The sequence below is a fragment of the Ruditapes philippinarum genome, unplaced genomic scaffold (genome assembly GCF_026571515.1).
Source record: "Ruditapes philippinarum isolate M1 unplaced genomic scaffold, ASM2657151v2 ctg741_1_1_1_1, whole genome shotgun sequence".
Classification (NCBI taxonomy): Eukaryota; Metazoa; Mollusca; class Bivalvia; order Venerida; family Veneridae; genus Ruditapes; species Ruditapes philippinarum.
The window spans coordinates 119,078-141,363 of record NW_026867313.1 but is presented as its reverse complement, the minus strand read 5'-3'; the positions used below and the strand labels follow the sequence as shown (position 1 = coordinate 141,363).

General features: G+C 32.7%; 1 protein-coding gene across 1 annotated transcript in view; it reads right to left on the bottom strand.

Annotated features, from left to right (window-relative positions):
• The window catches only part of LOC132735677 (SLIT-ROBO Rho GTPase-activating protein 1-like), a 93,042-nt gene extending 70,968 nt beyond the window's left edge, over nt 1-22,074 (bottom strand). Inside the window, exon 1 of the mRNA XM_060722658.1 lies at nt 21,371-22,074. Coding sequence (XP_060578641.1) covers nt 21,371-21,458 — 88 coding nt within the window. The 5' untranslated portion in view covers nt 21,459-22,074. The remainder of the gene's footprint in view (nt 1-21,370) is intronic.
• Nucleotides 22,075-22,286: the final 212 nt, after the last annotated feature.

Sequence of the window (22,286 nt, the reverse complement as noted above, 5' to 3'; positions counted from 1 at the left end):
ACCCCAGGGCTTTTATTTGAACAAACTTGGTAGACACTCATTAGAAGATGTTTCATGCTAAATATCTTAGCTCTAGCTCTTTGGGTTCTTTAAAAGAAGATTTTTTAAGTTTTTACTATATGCATATAGGGAAAATCTATGACCCCCCTGGGGCGGGGTCAATTTTGACCCCAGGGCTTTTATTTGAACAAACTTGGTAGACATTCACTAGAAGATGTTTTATGCTAAATATCTAAGCTCTAGCTCTTATGGTTCTTTAATAGAAGATTTTTTTAAGTTTTTACTATATGCATATAGGGAAAATCAATGACCCCCGGGGCAGGGCCAATTTTGACCCCAGGGCTTTAATTTGAACAAACTTGGTAGACACTCACTAGAAGATGTTTCATGCTTAATATCTTAGCTCTAGCTCTTTGGGTTCTTTAAAAGAAGATTTTTTAAGTTTTTACTATATGCATATAGGGAAAATCAATGACCCCCTGGGGCAGGGCCAATTTTGACCCCAGGGCTTTTATTTGAACAAACTTGGTAGACATTCACTAGAAGATGTTTCATGCCAAATATCTAAGCTCTAGCTCTTACGGTTCTTTAAAAGAAGATTTTTTAAGTTTTTACTATATGCATATAGGGAAAATCAATGACCCCCAGGGGCGGGGCCAATTTTGACCCCAGGGCTTTTATTTGAACAAACTTGGTAGACACTCATTAGAAGATGTTTCATGCTAAATATCTTAGCTCTAGCTCTTTGGGTTCTTTAAAAGAAGATTTTTTAAGTTTTTACTATATGCATATAGGGAAAATCAATGCCCCCCTGGGGCGGGGCCAATTTTGACCCCAGGGCTTTTATTTGAACAAACTTGGTAGACACTCACTAGAAGATGTTTCATGCCAAATATCTAAGCTCTAGCTCTTACGGTTTTTTAAAAGAAGATATTTAAAGTTTTTTCTTTTGGTTGCCATGGCAACCAGAGTTCTGCATGGAATTAAATTCTTTTAACAATTTTTAAAGGTGACCACCAAAGGAACATTCCTGTGAAGTTTGGATGAAATTGGCTCAGTGGTTTATGAGGAGATGTCATTTTAAGCAAAAGTTTACGGACGGACGGACGACGGACGAAAAGCGATCACAAAAGCTCACCCTGTCACTTTGTGACAGGTGAGCTAAAAAACACACACTATAGCCTCATTTTCATTTTGAGATACCATAATTATATCAATAACATTTTTGTAACATGATAATAACTTTCTCTTTTAGTTGACAGAGCAAATTAGGATTTCTTTATAACACTTTCCTTTGATAACTTAAATCAAGGCTAGTTTGTAACTCCTTTAGTTAACAGGGTAAATTTGTTTGTTTGTGTTTGGATTTAACGTGGAACTGACACAGTATAGGTCATATGGCTAGTCCACCTTTACTGGTGGAGGAAGTCCTGACAGGTGCCCTTCCGTGCATTATTTCAGGCACAAACGGGCACCTGAATGGAACCACTGATGTTACGTCAGCCTGCTGGAAAAATTAGAGCAAGTTTAATTGTCACAACAGACAAAACTTTTCCTATAGCTTTTCATAACTATGCTACAATCTATAGCAAAAGTAAGTTGGTCAAAATTAATATAATTTATATGAAGTTCCAAAAATAACTTATGACTGTTTACATTGACTGAACATTTACAAGAAAAAGTATGGTAATTTAACTGAAAACTAAATGGTTTTTTTTATTGACTCAATATAGATAATGGTGCCTACAGGATGCTACCAATTTTTCTGATCATTGACTTATCTCGCTCAACCTTTGATGTATAGTTCTGTAGAAGTTACTTTTTTCCTGATTCAAGATGATAAGGATATTGAAGGGCATGTCTAAAACAGACTTCCTTCAAACTAAAGTGGAAAAAAAAACAAACAAAAACACAAGTTAAATTAAGTTAATCAATCTATTACTTAAGAAAACATAAAATCTTTCCATGTGATCAATCCGAATATTTAAGTAAGGCAAAAAAACTCTTCCAAAACTATTCATTTTCTTCACATACTGCTTTCCCCTGTTTAAGAATGGCAATGTAACACTATTATTGAAGGGAAGTAACTCTGACTAATTTATTTTGTTCACTTATTTAAAGTTGTTTCCCTTGTCACACATATTTGTATTATGCTGAATTGTCAAATATTTAGAAAGAAAAGTTGAAAAAGCAACATATTTATAACACTTATATAGAAATATGATATTTCATTGCAGTTGAAAATATGCAAAAAAAGTAAATCAAGAAACCTTTAGAAAAGGTTGGTTGTGTATTTCTTCAAATGCCAGCAAAGTTTGATGCAAGTGGAAAAAATTTGGATGCAAGTGGAAAAATTTCAATTTAACATTCTCTTCTCATAAATTTGTCTTGACTTAAAGGCCCATTCTGCCATGAATTATGCTTTAATTTTTATTTCACAAAAAACTTACTTTGTTTTCCTGTTAAAATTTCCAAAAAATTACATGTTGGCCAATATATTACCCGAACGATCTTCGGCTTCTGTTGATTTTTGCAATTAGTATAGATATCGTGATTATGTATATCTGATGGAAGTCAAAATAATACTTTGTTTTAACATTTTGCTACCTTTATGAGAAATAATTTCATGTTCAGCGCTACTCTCTTCGGATCATACTTAGCATGCAACATGCCCTAAAACCATTTTTTAAAGGTTATGAAATTAATGTTTTGCCCTTTTTTAAGAATGTAAAATTTATTCATTTCTGAGGCATAATGTGCTTTTAAATTTGGAAGAGTCCATATCTTAAAATAGTGATATCAATATCAAAATACTTATATATTGCAACCAACACTATAGAGAGACTGGTCAGAAAGTACGGACAACATTCAGCTAGCCTGGCTCTATGTACAGGTGGCTTTACAGATCTGTAATAATTCCAATAACATTCAAAGAATTTCAAAGAAAAATCGCTGAAATATTTTGGTTCATTAACCATTAGATATTTGACCACCAAAACAGCTGTTCCCCAAACACTAAGCCAAATTATTCTATAATGACCTGACATAGTAAACAGTGGCAGACTTTCAACACAAACTGTTTACAGATTAACTATATACATTTATAGCCAACACGTCATCATTTCAACCCCAATATAAATCAAGCAATTTGTTTCATCTTCCTGATACATTTCCTGATTCATGTTAAAATCATACAGTAATTTTACTAATAATCTCTTTTTTTTTTTTTATTAGGTTTATAAAGTTTCTACCTAATTCAACAGCATTGGCAGAAACTTAGATACTAAATGTTAAAGATTTACAATAAAATTGCCAAGCCAAGCAGCTGCAATGACATGACTGTCTTTACAAATCTGACTGTTGGCTTCTTAATTTTACCATTTTGATAAAAAAAAAAAAACACCCCTCAAATTTACAATGAACTGTTCAAAAAAATTTTTATTCAAAGCAGGGCAAGTCCATTTAACACAAATTCAGCAGAGTAAGGGTGAAATAATCATAGTGTCCATTTGGGAGGGGGCATGTGAGTGTTGGGTGGGGGACAGTTGGGGATTTGGCTGATACAAATCATCATCATGGAAGGATGTTCTCTGAAACAGGAGTACAATACAAATTCAACATTGGCATGCAGAAATAATTTTCTATAGTTGATATGAACAACTTGAGATGGAGTCCTATGCATATTTTATAGCATCAATATTTTAGTCAATTTAGTAACAGTATGCACCAAACTCTTAATAAATGCAAGCAATCTGAACAGACTCAGTGTGTGAAAAAAAATCAATTTATATACTTAAGTTCAATACAGATTTTTGGCATGAATCTTACTTATGACTAAACATCAACCTTCATAATGCTGGTATGGTAAGTAAATGCTATTCTAACTCCATCATTTATAAAGCTGGTATTTTTGGTTACAGAGATAGTATGACTTAAACCTCAAGCAGAAACCATAATTTGGCATTATATTTCCCAGAGTTCCTGTAACATTTCCCACTTGAGAGTATATCAATGTCAATACACAATTTCAGATAGGGAAAAAAACTGAATTAACCCACTTGAAAAGTAATAAAACCAGTTTATATATCAAGATGGCTGACCTGAATATAAAATATAGGACTGCTTCTTTTAAACTACCTGTAGATACAACAATAAATATCTGAATTGAAGATTATGAAGATTATATACCTTTATTTAATATGATCTGAATTATTTCAACTTGGACATATACTGTCACAGTGACATATACATTTACTCTCAAAATATTTCATTACAGTTGCACTTCCTTCATAAAGTATTTAATCATGATATATACTATATAACATATTAAAGGTATCTGCGGAATGAACCATTCTTTTGATATTTACCAACAAAGTAAAACAAGTGATGGAAAATTTAAGTCTATGCTACGTATTGCTACCCTTTGCTCAACAGTTTAGGATAAGAATCATGTGAGCCTTGAGCCTGAAACAAGTAAGAGTCCCATTTGTGCCACAAGCGATCTCTCTGATATTCCCAATAGCTTGTGGAAGACAGGCAACCTCCACCATTTATTGACTTGAGCAATATTGCATGAAGAAGTTGAGGAGATTCTTCAAGCCTGTCAATATATTATAACTCTCCTTATTTTTAAAATTAAGCCCATTAAATAACAATGATAAATTTAAATCATGGACTAAGAAATCCAAGCTTATAATTTGGACCAGCCAGATGTCATCCCAGCAAGTGGAAACTCTTTTAATTCTCAAACCTATGGTAAAGGAGAAAAGTAACAAATGGTAAACTCCATTAAATGCCCCCATATTGTTAAATATATCTCTTGGCAGTAACTTTGATTTCCAAAATACAATCCACCACTTGTTTGTTTGGTTTTATGGCACCAACACATTTTAGATCATATGGTGCAGAAACAGGAAAGATGATTTTGGCTAACCTGGAGTGTCACAATCTTCAAAGCAACATCAGGGGTAAAAACCACCCCACCTCACCACCTGGAGCTAAGAGATGCATTTACTCCAATTATTCAGTTATTCATTTCAAGTTGCCTCTCATGATCACTCAGGGATTAAAGGTGGCTGCAACTCTGATGCCCTAACCATTAAAGGCAACCCTTCAGCCACAAGGGAAACAATCCATCACATTGATCAAACAAATCGAAAGGAATAGTTTAGCTCATTTTAACATCAAATCTTATAAATATATCAAAACTATAAAATACCTTTCTATACACATTATCATGACTTCAGAGCAAATGAGCATTAAAATTCACAGTACTGTTTGTGGTAAGCATTTCATCTATGATGGAAGAAGTGTGTTCATTCAATCAATAAAGACAGATCAAAGTATAACTAAACTGGCTGTTCTTATCATTAGCATGTCTAATTACCATACCCAACTCATTATAGGCAAGACCATTTCCATACAGGTGAGCATCCAAATATCTCAATTATTTCAACACACTTTCTTATTTTGCTACTATAAATCCTTTCAGCAGACCAAAGTGGTCAATTTACAATAATTGTATCAAAGATCATTGAATTACTGAAATTGCATAAATACATTTATATTGAAAATTCTAGCATCTTACATTTCTATATTCACTTGTAATTTTAATTAAACCTGAAATTAAGAAAGCAAAAAGGAAAAGCAAAAAATATTTACCAAATTTCAGAAATACAAATTTCCTGTGCAGAAAAAATTGAAAATCCATAGTGGTTTGAGCAGTTTTTCTTGTAAATAGAATAATGGTTTCACATATATTTCCTCATACTTCACATTGTTTCCTTAAATTTAGTACCAGTTCAAGAGAGTCTATTCAAAGCTTAATGAAAGTCCCATTCATTCTAAAAATATTATATTTACGTGACAAAAATCATGACAAAACATTTTTTGCTGTTTTTTTGCCTAAAATAATAAGGAATGGACATAAACAATTGTTTCAGAATTCTATTATACTGGTAAATAATGTCCGGAAAATCACAAATTAGTATTTCAAAATATGGATAACTAAATTCTGATATTGTTTCAACATGTAACCTGCAGTGAGAGCGTGAGTATAATACATTGGTAATATTTCTTTTGTCAGTCCACAAAGTTTCATAAAGTAGTAACTTTAATGTTTTTGTAAATAATGATGAGAATATAACAGTACTAATGGTCAAAATCTGATAATAATGCTGCATTCAATTATTTTCCTCCAGTCACTGACATGTATACACATGTATATAAATAAATAAGTTTTTAATTTACTCAATTTGACTGGCAAGATGACTGGCAAGATTACTGGCAAGATTTTATAATCAGTGGTGTCTGCACACTGCACCGCTGGCAGTTCAACTTTAGCATTTTTATATTAAAATTTTCCTCATTAATTATGTTGAGCTTCAAATTCAAAACAGAACAAGTTCATTATAGAAATTACGTTGAAATTTAGCAGGTTATAGTTAGAAATATATACAGTAAACTATAATGTCTTAACTCATTTTTGCCATTAAAAAAAACTTTTCATTCTTTTAAGAAACATGAGAAGTTGGAATAATCAATACTTTAATTTAATCTCAAGAAATTTAAGAGACAGTGTCTCAATAAACAAAATTCTGATTTCGCACTTCAATAATAAATCATTACAAAATCATTTTTTAAATGGCAAATATTCAATCTTTTCAGAATCAAAAATGTTTGATTTATGTTATACATAAATACTCATTATCAATTTGTTGTCTTTTATCAAAGAACAGATAATTACACTTAATATCATGATATTTAACCTTGATAACCCTAAATATCATAAATGGACTTGTCTATCTTTCAATCTGGACAAAACTATTCATCATAATTAGGGAAAATTTTAAAATATCATAGGTACTAAATAGCGAACAGTGCAGACCATGACCAGACGGCACAGAATTGTGCCAGCAGATCTTGGTCTGCGCTGGTTGCATGGGAAGAATCAGTTGCCACTAGCTCAGGCTAGGGATAAAAGAAAACGCCTATCACTAACTTCAATCAATCGTGTAAATTCATATTAATTTAGCCCTATTTGAGGCTATTTCACACTAAAATACAGCTCTATTTAATATGTAACATCAAAAAGAATTACAAAATTTACTTTTTGGCAGTCATATTAACATTCATGCCCCGAAGCATAATGACATAATTGTACATTTGTTAACTCAACATGTCTGCTTTTATAAAAATAACAAACTTTCTTTTTCTGTACTGACAGTTAATATAAACTGTTACACATTTTTTTAACTGCAAGATGCTACCAGGTTCTATTGGGGTTAAGTGCCACTTTTCAATGATATTTCAGGCACTTTTTCTAGAATAACCTTTACAAATTTTCAGCCAGCAGACTTAATGTAACTGAAGTTTTTATACTTTTTGTGAAAATCATTTATTCAGACAATTGTCACGCCTACATATATGTGGGGAAAAAAACAGTGAGACCTTAGATTTAGATTTATCATCTATTTATATGTTGCTTATTTTTTGAGCTCTTTAAGTCACACCAATCATGTAAAGACTGTGACAGCAACTTTCTGGCCGTTTAACCAGGATTGGAAAAAAGCAATCAGCAATTTGAATCCTTGAACCAACCAGTACGAAGCAATGAGTGTAAAGTTTCTTGCTAAAGGAAACAACAGCATGTCGCCGACAAGGTTTGAACCCACGCGGCCAGCAATCCTCAGATTACTAGTCCGACGTGTTAACCTGACTAAGGCCACACACCTGTACGAAAAAGTCTGGGCAGAATGCAGACAGAATCTGTACAGACTTTATTTAGAAAACTCTGTACAGAGTCTGTACAGAAAAAAATCTAATCAAATGAAACAAAGTTGAACCAGAATTCTATTAATAGATTTTAGCAATAAGGATAAAGAACGAAATCTGTACAGATTTTTTCTGAAATATTTAAATTAAGCCGATAATTTTCTGGGCAGAAAAAAATCTGGGCAGGAAAAAAAAATGTGGGCAGAAAAAAATCTGGGCTTCTTCATATTCTGTACAGAATTAACCCTGTCCATAGGAAATATCTGAAAGGGAATTCTGCACAGAAAAAATTCTGTATAGAAAATATTCTGTACAGATTTTCGTTTTTTTTTTGGCTAAAAACAAAATCTATTTTCCTTTTGAACATTTCTTATTTATTAATTTCAATTAACAACTTTTATTCATTTCTTTCCTGGAGTAGGGCTCAGACTCTCCAATGAGTAATAGCCTTGTTGAGGGCGCTGTCATCAGGAATTGGCATGTCTCTGTCTTTGCACCACACACACATCCTGACATAATCTAGAGTAAAAAAAAGGAATTTGAATTATGTTCATTCTATTATTAAATGATATGCAAAATTTGTAAAATATTTCAATGTGTATATAAAAACAGTTAAAATTGTATACCTATATACCTTAAGTTTTTTTGCACCAAGTAACATCAAAGCCACTGACTAATAAAACTGTTTACATATATCATCCCTGACCAAAGCTTGTGTTACAAATCTACACAGTTATGTAAATTGTAACATAACTTAAAATAAGAGAGATTTACAAGTGGCCAATATTCTAAAAATAGAATTGCTGATAAGCACTGACCATAGCAACAGTTGCTGGTCATACATTCTACACAATTTCCGGGAGTTTTGAATTGATTAATTTAAACTAAATGAATTGAATTATAGAATAGCAAAACCAAAAGCTAAACTAGTTATTGCATAATAGAGCAAGAAATTAAAAAAAAAAGATCTTGAGCTATCAACTGATCAAAAAGCAATTTATGAACTAATAATTTCACTGGCCCAGCTTTGACCTCAGTGCATTAATTTTATACTCATTAGACCATAGTGGTCTGTCTCAAATAAGAGTAAATTTAACTAATATAGATGATTCATAGACTATTAAAAGATGTATAAATAATTTCTTTTATCTATAGTGGAAGGTATAATCAAATAATTCAAAGAAAAATTCAAAGAAAACATTGAAAAATCTTACCTCTGGTTTTGATTATAATTCCATCATAATTCCTCTTTGGCCCCTAAATCTGAGAATTTCAAGTCTCTACATGATTGCTCTTCACAACAACTAACTTGTTTACTTATCATTAGAAAAATAAACTAAACAAAACATATTCATCTTTGCTAATGTTTTAATCTTTGCCAATGTGTGTTTCAAGACACTTTGTGTATTAAAACCTCGTGTGGCAGTCTGAGAGATTTGAATTGACCAACAGGGGTTACATGGGGGTTACACCTGATATTACAGAATATCTATCTACTACTCTGAGATTAACTCAGAGTGAAATTCTGGCTAGAAAAGTAAATTCTGTCTCAAGATTTATCTAAGTGTTAAAATTATGTGTGTCTATGTAAATTCTGCCTCAATTTTTTTTCTAAGTATTGAAATTCTGTCTTGTAAAAATAACTAAGAGCGAAATATCTGTGTGAAAATTTTTCTGTACAGAAAAATTTTTGATTCTGTTTTATTCTGCACAGAAAATCACCTATTTCTTAGGCAGATTCTGTGTCCAATTCTGTGTCGGTGTCAACTCTGTACAGAAAAATGAAAATCTGCCTCTATAACAACCAGAGTTGGTACAGAGTCTGTACAGAATTGGCTCAGAATTTTCGTACAGGCTGCAACACTTGAGTTTGTGAGATGAGTACTAGAGATGAGTGCTAAACCTCAGCAGCTTTAATAATGAATAATCACAAACACAACTTTTCAAATAACTTTTCAAAAAAAAAATTCTAGTCAACGATCCACACTCATTAAGCCTTTGGTACAATTTAAACAAACCAAACTTTTAATAACCAGACAAAAGAGCTATTTAGAAAGAAACCAAAGAATAATAATCAAAGCAAAGAATTATTTCTCACAACAGCGGCTGTCTAAAGCACCTTCATTAACTGGCTGTGTCATTTAAAGGGAAACTATTATCTTTCTCCACAGAAAGATTGCTAAATCTAAAAGCTTTTTGCATTAAGGCTTTTTCCCATTCCCTCTATAGCTTAACGAAAGCCATTAAAACGAAAATGGAAAACAAAATGAGTTTTTCTGGCCAATACTGTATACATAAACAGTAAAATAAGAAATCTAGAGAAAGCCTTTCAGTAAATAAGGTGATTACTGAAAAAAACAAAAGTATACATTTAAAACCCTATAAAGGGAAATAACTATGGAATACATTGATAGCAAACACCAAATAAGGAGAAACAAGAGGTGATTTTTGTAATGTACAAATATTTTTCTGCTATGCTATGTTTGAAATAAGCTATTGAAATCTTTAGACTGTACAAAGTACTTCACAAAAAGCTGTCTCTTGATGACCTATGACTTTATGACTTTGAAAGGGCAATCACAAAAAAAAATGTTTTAAGTGCTTAGCAGAAATATTATTCAAATTTTGTTAAATACCAAGCACACTATGCAACTGATAAATGCCATTTATTCTATAAGTTCAAACTATTTCAAACAGCACATTACTGCCATGTCCTTCAAAAGTAGTAAGGTAATATTGTAATATCTTAATTACCTCCCTTTTATTTTGCAAATCTCACCTTGCAAATCAATACATTGTATCAACTTTAAAAAAAATTGCAGAGCAAAATCTGACTGGAAGATACTTGAATAAACAAGGCCGTCGTCGATGGTCCGGCCGGTCCGGCCTTGGCCGGACCAATGTTTTGGCCAAAAATGAGTAAAAAAAAAAAAAAAAAAGCATCGCTGATAAGCAATTTCTAAGTTTCTTAAGTATTCTTCTATAAGTGACAGTCTCTTCGAGAAACTTAAGCAAGATCTAGCACCTGAGACGCCGGGTTTTAGAACTCTGTGCCCTACTCGCTGGACAGTCCGTGCAGCTAGTCTCAAAAGTGTGATTGATAACTACACTGTACTACAGGACCTATGGGACGAGTGTAACGCTAAGGACTCCGAGACCAGGGTACGAATACCTGGTGTTTCTGCTCAGATGAGGACGTTCAAGTACTTTTTCGGTGTAATGCTCGCACACGACATCCTAGCATTGGCAGACAACCTCAGCAAATCTCTTCAACAAGTTTCATTGTCAGCATCCGAGGGCCAGCGGCTAGCAAAACGGACTCTAGATAGCTTGATAGACAGGTCAGACAACAGTTTTGATTCTTTTTGGATTAAAGTTCAAAGTGAGAGTGATCGCGTCGATGTTAACGATCAAAAAGTTCCCCGGAAGAGAAAGGCGCCCACACGATTCGAGATGGGGCACGGTGTTGGCTACCACCCCGTTACAGTGCAGGACGTGATCTGGCCTAAGTACTTTGAAGCAATCGATATTGCCTTGGTCAGTGTTAAAGAGATATTTGACCAACCGGGATATCGCGTACTTCAGAACGTGGAGGATTTACTTATTAAGGCCACACAGCCTTTGAAGACCGAGTACACTAGAGAACTTGTTTTTCGTTTGTGATTTCTATGGTAAGGATATTAACCGAGACATCTTAGAGGTGCAGCTTCAGCTGCTACGTTCACATTTTGACAAATCAGAAAATAGTACTGTTACTCTACCCGACGTTTTGAAATTTGTGTCAGAACAGTTGGTGCTAGAACGAGCACTGTTCTCTGAGGTTGTTGTGTTGTTAAAGATTTGTAAGTAATGCCTGCTACTAATGCTACCAGTGAAAGGACATTCTCAGCGCTCAGAAGAATAAAGACATACCCGAGATGTACAATTTAATGTACGCTTGAACAATCAAAGTAATGGTGTTACATATTCATAAGTACAGGACTGCAGATTTACTCAACTTACGTGTAATTGCCGATGAGCTCATTACCACCAGTAACGACGGTGATGTGTTTTTGGAAAATTTACATAAAATAAGACTCTGTTGTGTAAGATTACTGTGAACAAGTTACCCCTAAACAAAAAGTGGTGCTGTAATATTTCTTGTAATTGTTTATTTGTAATTATCAGATAAAAATGCATCTAAAGAATTAAAACAACATCAGTTATTGTTTATTTTTTTCATTTGCCAAATATCAATTACAGGTATTCATCTTTTATGTACACCTATCTGTCCGTTATGCGAACCTTAAATTTCACCCTTAAAACTTACGACGCACTTAAATCTGTAAAAAAAATCGTTGACATATAACTATAACATATACTAGCGACAGGCTGTAAACTGTGCCAAATATACGGGAAAACGGCCCTGAGAGCATCCTAGAATAAAAAAATTTCGGGGGAACATGCCCCCGTACCCCCCTAGGTTCTGGCTAAAACCAACCAAATTGGCCGCACCAATCACAAAATCGTGACGACGGGCCTGATAAAAGAATATAGATCTTGTATTTTATTACAAATTCTTCTTAAACCATTCTTAATTTGATTACCACGCCTAAATTAGAAAAGAAACAAGAACTATTTCTGAACTATTAAAAGTGGGGGTACAATGGTCGAGTGGTAACACTATAAATTATCCAATTACAAATCCAAGTGTCGTAAATTTGATTCCCCTACTCTTAAGTAAAATTACTAAATTTAAGTTCCTTAGATAAAACATTTTCTTCTTCAATAAATTGTATTTATGTAACAAGGGCATTAACTCTTAAATCATTTGAAGGGAGATTAATATTAAAGACACCAAAACATGACTGTTTCTATCGACTGGTTACAACTTAACAGTTCTTTCTTGCAATTTACTTTCTTTTAAAGTAAAATTAAAGGTTCCAATCTAATAATAGAGAAGCTGTGTGGTTGCCAGTCTTAAGCTACTGCTGAGTGACAGTATTATTGCTGAAAAGCTGGGAACCAATCTCTTTATTTAAATATTATCCCAAATTGCAGCAGCATGAAACTGATTGAGTATACAATAAACTGCAAGAGTCGGAGACCTTTGTTTAAATAAAGCTGTCAATGAGAAACCAATCCATCTTTTGTTTGGATAAATGATGACAAAGACATATTCAGAAGGAAATTATTTTAGACAATACCTTTGGTAACCTGAACTTTTACACAGAAGAAATTTAATTTTATACTGCATTATATAATTCATATCAGTTGTTGTTTCATTTTCTTGTTTGTCGTTCCGAAACTTAATTTCTATTGCTAAGTCATTAAATTTTTGTAAATGTACACATGTATGAATTTGTAAGAACATAAGGGGTGGTGTGTGAGTATGCCAAATATTTAATTGTATTAGGAGATATTTTAGGGTCACATGCAATTTTTTATTTGTAATGCACCAGACATTTGAAATCCCTGCAACATACTCCCACACTCCTGTATCTATTCTATTTTCAATCAAAATTACTAACTGGGATATTTGTCTCACTCAAAATGCAGGGAAATTGATGAGAAATTGATATTCTGACTCAGATTGTTCTCTGGGAGTCCTATAATTTTAGATAAGGGCTTGACAGTAATACAGGTCTTCCTTATTCCGAAGAGGAAGCTGGTGGGTTACTTACAACAGTACTGGTGTATGAGATTGTGCAGTATAAGGTGAATATATATTCTTTGTACTGGTTTATATACATGTATAGACATTAACTTTCTTCAAACCGGTTGGATGCTTCCTTTTCCTGACATTAGACATTAAAACCCCATCAATCCTGAATGCTCTTGTGTCCCATTAAAAATTCAGCTGCTCTATCTCAGGTGATAAGGGATGGACTTAGTACCAGGCAGCTTGTTGTGGGTCTTTCTAGACTGTGTATGAATTTAACATTTTTTTTTCACTAAAATGTATGTGCATATATGATATAATATTTTCACTCCAAAGTGTGTGCATTTAATTATGACTTACCTTACTGTGTTATACCTTCTTCACAAAAATCTTGAATTAAATTCAACTATTGGGATGAAACATATTTAACAACAAAATAAGTCTCTTACCTGGCAAGAAAGAAAACATACAGTATTAAAATAAGATAGGCTTCTGTCTCTAGTAAAACTTTAAAACCTGTAATTTTCTTGCCTTGTTAAGTCATCTGATTTCTAGAAATGGTTTCTCTAGGGTGATATATACTTTTCATCGAGGACATTTATTCTATCGTAACTTCATTTTTGATACTCAATCACATGGTTTTAACATCCAAATCTGGCGTTTATTCCAATTTAATGATAGTTTTGAGTTAAGTTCAGTGTGGATTTTATCGAAATCAGTACAAATCATGATTGGGGTACCAATTACCAAGTTCTGGGACGGTTTTGACATAAAATCAATGACCTAAAGGAGACAATGGAACAGGAAAGTAAATTAACATCTTCATTTACAGAGATGAAATAAAAACAACAGCAGCTTCTTTAAAAGTTAGTCAGCTCCCGCAAGCAAAAGTGTTGAGCTCACTGATGTGCCAGCCAGATCTATATTTAGCTAACTGAGAGTGACTTAACCTTTGCTGCCTCTAGAGAGGACAACTCTGGGTGGACATTTTAGGCAGTCTTACCAGGCACAATCTACACTTTTGTGAGCTCAAATTTTGATGTTGAAATCCCTTAAGCATTAAATAAACTGGTCCAAATTCAAAGCTGGGTAAACCCCATTACATAAAATCAGCAGATTAAGGGTTGGGCGGTATAATGTTGGCATTGGTAAATCATTGTCACAGCCAGCATTCGTTGGTTAAATTATTGGCTATTACTAACAAAACTCATGTTATAAACTGACAAACCCTTTTCATTGACATTTTTCAAAGTAGTATTAACAATGCATAAAAAATACCATTAAATTGCTAATTATCTGTATACAATTAGTTATTGATCAATTCTTCTGCTTATTTACAGTTGTATCTTGACGTGCTTTCAATTACCATATCCTACTTACAGCATTATTATCAGAGAATTATACCTGCAAAGGCTTTTTTTACATGTATTTGTATTGATTACTACAGCTATAAGGTAGCACAATACCAACATAATTATATTCCAGGAAATAACTTTCATCAGACTGAACAGAAATGGAAAAAAAACTCTGCAAGGAAAAGGATGTAATGAAGAAACTCCTGCTGCTAAGAGGCAATCTCTTTGCAAGCTTAACAAAGATTTCATTTTACCATGTAAATAACCCCTACCAAAGATTAATTCTTATGAAAGCTGTCAGACAATCAGTTCACTTCATTTTAAAGAATATCACCCCTATTTTCAGGCATAATCTTCAGAGCTTTTGACAATAATTGCCCTACATTGAAAAAAAAACAACAACACAGAGTTACAGCCCCTTGTTATTCCCTAATTCTGCCATCAATTTTGGTAGACAATACAAAGTTAGCTAATTCTGCCATCATTTTTGGTAGATAATACAAAGTTGTTTTTATAACAACTTGAACATGAAATGTAGGAATATAACGGCTTCTGAAGTAAAAACAAATTTAACCAAGAGCTGTCCATAAGACAGCATGCTAGACTTTTGTCAGTGCTTGACAGTAAGGAAAGGGGCATAACTTGGTAAAAGGTAACTCAGGGTTATAGGACCTGTGCCCATCATGTAAGATATCAGAGTATGATGGTGTGAAGTTTTCAATCTATCCCTTCAATTGTTTGAAAGGTACCATAACTTGCACATGCAAAAACTTAACTAAAGTGTGATCCGGATAATAGCTTTCCCTATTCTTCAAAAAGTCATACTTAAAAATAGGAAAATCATAATTAGGAAATTGTAAAATTAATCAATAAAAGGGGAAATAACAATGATACAAACATTTAAGATAGATGAAATAATGTTTCTGTCAAATTCGATTAAGATTAGTTCAATTATAGTACAGATAATAATGTATGGAATCAACAGAGATGAATAGAACAGATTAAAACAGACTGATTTTGTGTACTATCACTGAACCAATCTATTGAACTGTTTGTATTAATTTCATTATTTCAGCATTGTATGTAATCTAGAAATCTAACAAAATATATTAACACTGCAAGGAATTCTTTTACTTGTAGAAATCTTACCAAAACCAAAATAGATTTCACAAAACCCAAACTTGATTTCACTTTAGTAGATTATAAAAGAACATCATTGGTTACCCATGGTATATATTCTGTAAATACTTAACATCATCTACCATAATTAAACTAAAGTAGAAATTTTATACATGAACATGTTAATATTATACATGTATTATAATACCCGTGTTACAATAATCTATATGACAGTTGAAAAAAGTGGAATATAAAAATCAGTTATATGAGTTTGCCAACCACATTTGTAGGATGGACATGCCAGTGCTTGGAACTGTCTACTCTAAATTTACAGATGACATTTAATATTGAAACTATTTGAATTAATTCTAGAACAAAAACTAAGAAAAGTCCTACATCGCTGATAAATGACAGTTCAGAGAAACATGCTTTTCAACCTTGCGAAATCCTGAGATGGTTAAAAACATTATACCAAGCCATTTGTTAAAAGCTATTTAACCCACTGCCTTTTTTTTTCATAATTTTTTTACGAGGGGGGGGGGGGGAATCGGCTGAACACATATTTCTCATGCTAGGTCTTGATTAAATGTCACAATCATATCCAAGCTATCTAAAAACAATCCCCCAAATAATTGTGGGAATTTTTCTTGGTAGCTGTATCAAAAATTATCAAGGTTTTTTTCCTAGTGAAATTTAAGATTCCTTATCTATCTGTCATCACTATATAATGATGGGCCCTGTTGAAGCAATATGGTTTTTGAGATTACAGTTGCAAAAACATGTTGTACCATTAACAATTTAACACTTGTACCATGTTCTAGAATAAAATAGAATTTAGGACTTGATTGACAAAATATGTGAAGAATGAATATGTTAATATATTAAAAATTTATAAATTTTCTCATCATTAACACCATTTTGGTGGATAAACAAAGTTGATTAAAACATCACAAATGGCCCTCTACAGTTGTGGATTTAAAAAGAATAATATTGCACCGTCAATTATAATATATCAACTATCTAAGCAAAATATATGGATTTTACTGAACTTAAATAAAATTTCATATGTAAACAATTAGTCCATTATGTCAGCAACACCACAGCAAGGCCCTTCCTGCAACCATGACAGCCGGACAACATAACGTTTTTACTATCTGTGTGAATTAAGCTACTTTACTTTAGCTACCTGTTTTTCTTTTTAGAAATAATATGGTAAAACTATATAAATGCTCAAAGCAGACCACAAAATGATAATTTAGCTAGTTACGCAATATAAAATCAAAATTAAAACATGCGTGACAATGTCAGAATGAAAATGCATGTTTGATCAAGGTATGAAATTATTCAATGACACTAAAACTTCACTTTAAAATATTTACAGATTTTACACAGAAACTAAACTATGTGATTTTCTTTGCGTGTGTGATTTCTATGTATGATGTGACAATAAATCTCAGAGATAAAATTAATTATCACAAAGTATTGAGAAATCAATATTAAAACAATACTTAATGGGCATCTTTCTCAATATATATAAGTTCTATATCACCATATAATCTCCTCTTTTCCAGACAGTTATGTCACTGATATCCGCTGATTTTTATGTAACAAAGATATTAAGTTTTCCTGTAATTTCAAATTCAGTCTGTTTTAACTTCCCCTACATCTTTAAAATTAATTTCATTAGTCCCCAAGGTTTCAACTTTCCTTTCTTTTTTTTAAGGTTCTCTTTCTTTTTCTTTTGCTATAGACTGACTGCATTGCCTTTTTCCCTATTTCATTGATTCCACCACCCCCTAAGTTAAATCTTGCCTCATTTGTATACACAACTTTTCGTGATATGACTTTGTTTATTCTAAAATTGCAACCAACCATCTGGTCAGACTACTAATTTTTTTTCAATACTCATGTCTGTGTTGTCCTTCTTAAGATAATTTTAGTTATTAATAAAGTTATTATAATTAACTATTTCAAATTTAACCCTTTAAGCCTGCTTGACAGCAGAAAGCCTTTACCACCAGTATAGAGCCAGGTGAGCCTGTACATAATGAGACTGTGCATTCTGACAAGGCTCGATCTGTACTGTTGGTAGCTGAATTTTTATGTTTTGATATTGAATTACCTTAATTTTCAAATGGACTGTTCAAAATTCAATGCAGGGCAATTCCATTACATAAATTAAGTAGGTAAAGGGTTAATTTCAAAAATCATCTGGTCAAATTGAAAGGGACGAGGTTGCCCGGGCTGGGCCACTTGACTCATGGGCTGTTACTATTCTGGTAGCTTAAGGACATCATTATTGTTTACAATGAGAGACTTCATGATCATGCAGTACATGCATTTTAATAACCATGCTAAATGAATCAATCAGAATCATGTTATTAAACTTTAAATGACCTCTTCATGACAAAAGGGACAAAATGACAATAAATGGTCTGAATACAATACATGTACAATGTAGTCAGAAGTCAAAGGTCAATAATGACATATGCACCAAAAATAACCAGTCTATTCAACAACATGTGACATTTTCTGCGCAAATAAATTTCATCCTTTTACAATCTTGACTAAAGTAAATTCTTGGTCCTAAAATTAGATACAGGCAAACCATCTTATATTATTTATGTGACACCTTTATGACAAGTAATGCTACATTCATATCTTATGTCAACTAAAAAGAACAGAACCATCTGGTCAAATTAATACATTACATTTTTTGACTAAATAACCCTTACGTTAACATTAGTCCTGCTTGAAAAGCCCTTGCCATCAATATAAATATTGGTCGGACATCAGAGATCGAAAATTCCACAAGTACTAGTAGAATTTAAGAGAACTCAATGCAGAACAAGTAGAAAAAAATGATATAGAAGCTACTCGTTCTGCTGAAAATATTTTTCAATGCCTGCAAGGTCATAAGCCAGTACATCCGAGCAGTTTGACTAAGACTATACTGTTGGTATCTTAGTTTATGTATTTTGATATTAAATTCCCGTAAAATTTTAAAAGGACTATTTCATATTCAAAATGCTGCTACATGTAATCTATGACATGTACTTTAACAAGGTAAGGTACATGTAATTAATTAAACAATGCACAGTCCCTAACTGAAAGCAGGCAAAGACCATTAAAGCAGGGAAAAAGGATTACGTGGTGAATATAAGCTGCCGTGGTGAATATAAGCTGCCGGGTAATTTATTGTTGACCATGCCAAGACATCATAGAGACAGAACTAAGATGAAATGATAAAAACAAACAGGTTGTTTGTTTATCTTGTACATATGTACTACCATTATTAACCTCTCATAATCCAGATAGAATGATAGAAAGATAATTGAATATTCTGGAGATCTGCAAGCAGAATATCTCAGAGACATTACACAAGGAAGCTATCATAAATATCATAAATTCTCTCCAATTTCCATTCTTTGTCTCGTTATGTAAGAGTGGTCAACTTCTCACTTGACCATTATAACAAGGCAAACTTAAAACTTTAAACAACATTAATTGACTTTGTTGTTCTATGGCTTTTGTAAGATTAAGCATCAGTTAATTTAAGCTTGTATATTGTACTGTAAATAAAAGCTGCGGCTTATTTGAAAACCATTCCTGAATAAAGTTGATGTCCTGAAAGATAACCAGTAGTGGCACATGTCTTTAAATATGAAGAAATAAGATTGTGACCCCGGCAGAGCTTAAACCAATAATCCCTATGTTGAGAGGCAGCCCCTTTATATACTGAGGCCGTGACTGGTCCCCGACAGTGATTATTACTACAATCGACTCCACTTATAACCAACTCGCTTGTAACGAATTATCGTTAATAGCGAACTAAATCTGACATCCCCAGCCGATTCCTTCTTTATTTTATATTAGATCACATGGCTTAATACATACTCGCTCATAACGAATTTTTGGCTATAACGAACCATTTTTTTCAAGCCCCAAATGACAGAAAACATTTAAATTTCCTCGGTTATAACACACTGTTATACTTGAAATATCGGGATGCGCTTGATTAGGATCAGTACATGAATAACGCTATCCAATAATTAAACAATCAAATGATTGCACAGGTTAGTTATGGCTTCAGGGAATAAAGATTTTGATAAAATGTTCTCACAACATAATTTCCTACTTGTTACGGAAAATTTGTATTTCACACCCTCAGTTGATTGCTGTAAATATCCGATAATTGCCAAATAATCGTTTTTTGTGTTTGCAATATTAGCCAAACGATATAAACAAAGAAAACAAATGGTAAGAACTTTAAAGACAATTAATACATGAATAAATATATGTACCATGTACATGATATATAGCTCAATAAAATGCCCCGCATTAAATAACCGCTGCGCAGTAAAATACCGGTTACACCGGTAACCAGTGAAGGGTATGGCTTTTTCAAGGCAAATTTCCCCATCCAAACAAGTCAGCAAGTGGCTGCTACTTCGCTTTTAGCCAACTTCGGATATAACTAACGATATTTTAATGTCCCATTGAGTTCGTTATAACTGGAGTCGACTGTACTTTTAAATCATGGTAAGTTCTCATAAACTATTTCTATCTTGATCTTGAACCTTGTTATTAAACCTAGTCCATCTAAAACAGTCTTCCAATGAATCCTTAAATAATTTCTATCTGACTTTACAATTGATTGTGAATTGTGAACAAAATACATTCTCCCCCTGAAAGAAAATAAGGGTAAATGTAGCCAACTTAGACAGTTGTTATTTAGTCAAAATATTTCGACTGCAAGACCAATTAACAAAAAATAGATGTCGGTCTTTAGGAAGGGCGGCCATCATCTATATAATATAAAGCCCTGGCCCACAATTTGTTGGTCTGGGTGTTATTGTGCTAAACAAATGCTAAATACTAGCCTAATTACGTCAAACATAAGTCCAACAGTAGATGCAAAATGACTATGCAATCCCTGCCAATATATTTTAAGTTTCTTCATTTACATAATAATAAAAATCGCTTTGTCATAACTCATATTTAAACCTTAAGTTACATATGTTATGTTTAAACCCGAAACTAATATGATACATAATGTAAACAAGTATAATTATGTCATTATCAAAACTTAATATCAATTTTATAACCCATATGAAAACCAGTTTTTAATATATATTTCATAATACTACAATTTTTCGCTTCACGAGCAAGTGACTTTAGTCTGTTCATTCGAAAACAATGAACTTGCCTTGATATTTGAAGGGCTGTATGATATTTGATAAAATCATAAGGCAATTACGAATTCCAAGTATGTAAAAAAAAAACCAATGACATTTCAATCTTAAACAGGTAATAAACTGGTTTTCTGTCTTGTCAATGTATTTTATCTTCACCATAAACATTTACGCAATCTTTTTAAACTTAAAATATCGGTACATTATCAATCACTACAAATATGACACAAGGGTTTCCTTTACACACAAGATAAAGTAATATTTAATCGGATGAAAAAAAAGCTTACTTTGTCCAAAGCCTGTGTGTTGACGCCTCTTTGATCTTCGTAAAGATGAGCGAGCAAATGTCACCCTGTCACCCAGTGGGGATGCCATTGTTATCCAATTTTCACCCACTAAAAAATCCTATGTTTACACAATAATTTGTTGTCATTATCCGAGAAAAGAGAGAAAATGAAATATATCTCCAACCAAGCAAAAATTCATCGCAATTTGTAAAGGAAGAGTTAAAACTGATAAAATTCAAACACTGTGGTACAATAACGTTTAACTTTTAAAGTCTAGACTCAAACTGTTAAAAAAACAGTGTAATATCAGATTATGTTTTAGTGCCAACTGTGAGCAAAGGTTAATTTAAAATCCACTGAAAGAACAATTCCTTTCCACCACTAAAGTAGCAACACAATCACTAGTCTTAAAATAATGAAAGTTAACACCTGTAAATTGAGCCTAGGATGTGTCCATGAATATTAATAGATGATAACACAAGTATAGGAAAACCAGTGGACTGTGAAAAGCAAACTTTTCAACACATGTGCTCCCATTTTTGTCTTGTTTTGTCAATTAACCCACTTTTGTATGCACTGGAACAGTTAATTCTCTCTTGACACATTGGAAATTGATTATAATTCCTTTGTTCACTTATTTTCTAACACACATTGAAATTTCTTATTATATGCAAATATTGTGTGGCTAAGTTAATTGACAATGTACTTAAATTCCTTAAACACACTATATTTAAACCAGTCCGAGAATTATGAAAACAGTAGTGAAATAGCACCTCTTCAGAAAGGATTATTGACAAAGAATAATGATATAAATCAATCCCACTGTATAAACACTCTAAATATGATATAAAAACAATATTTTCACCACATGCACACATGTATGGTATATGTAATACAACACAATTATATCAAATAA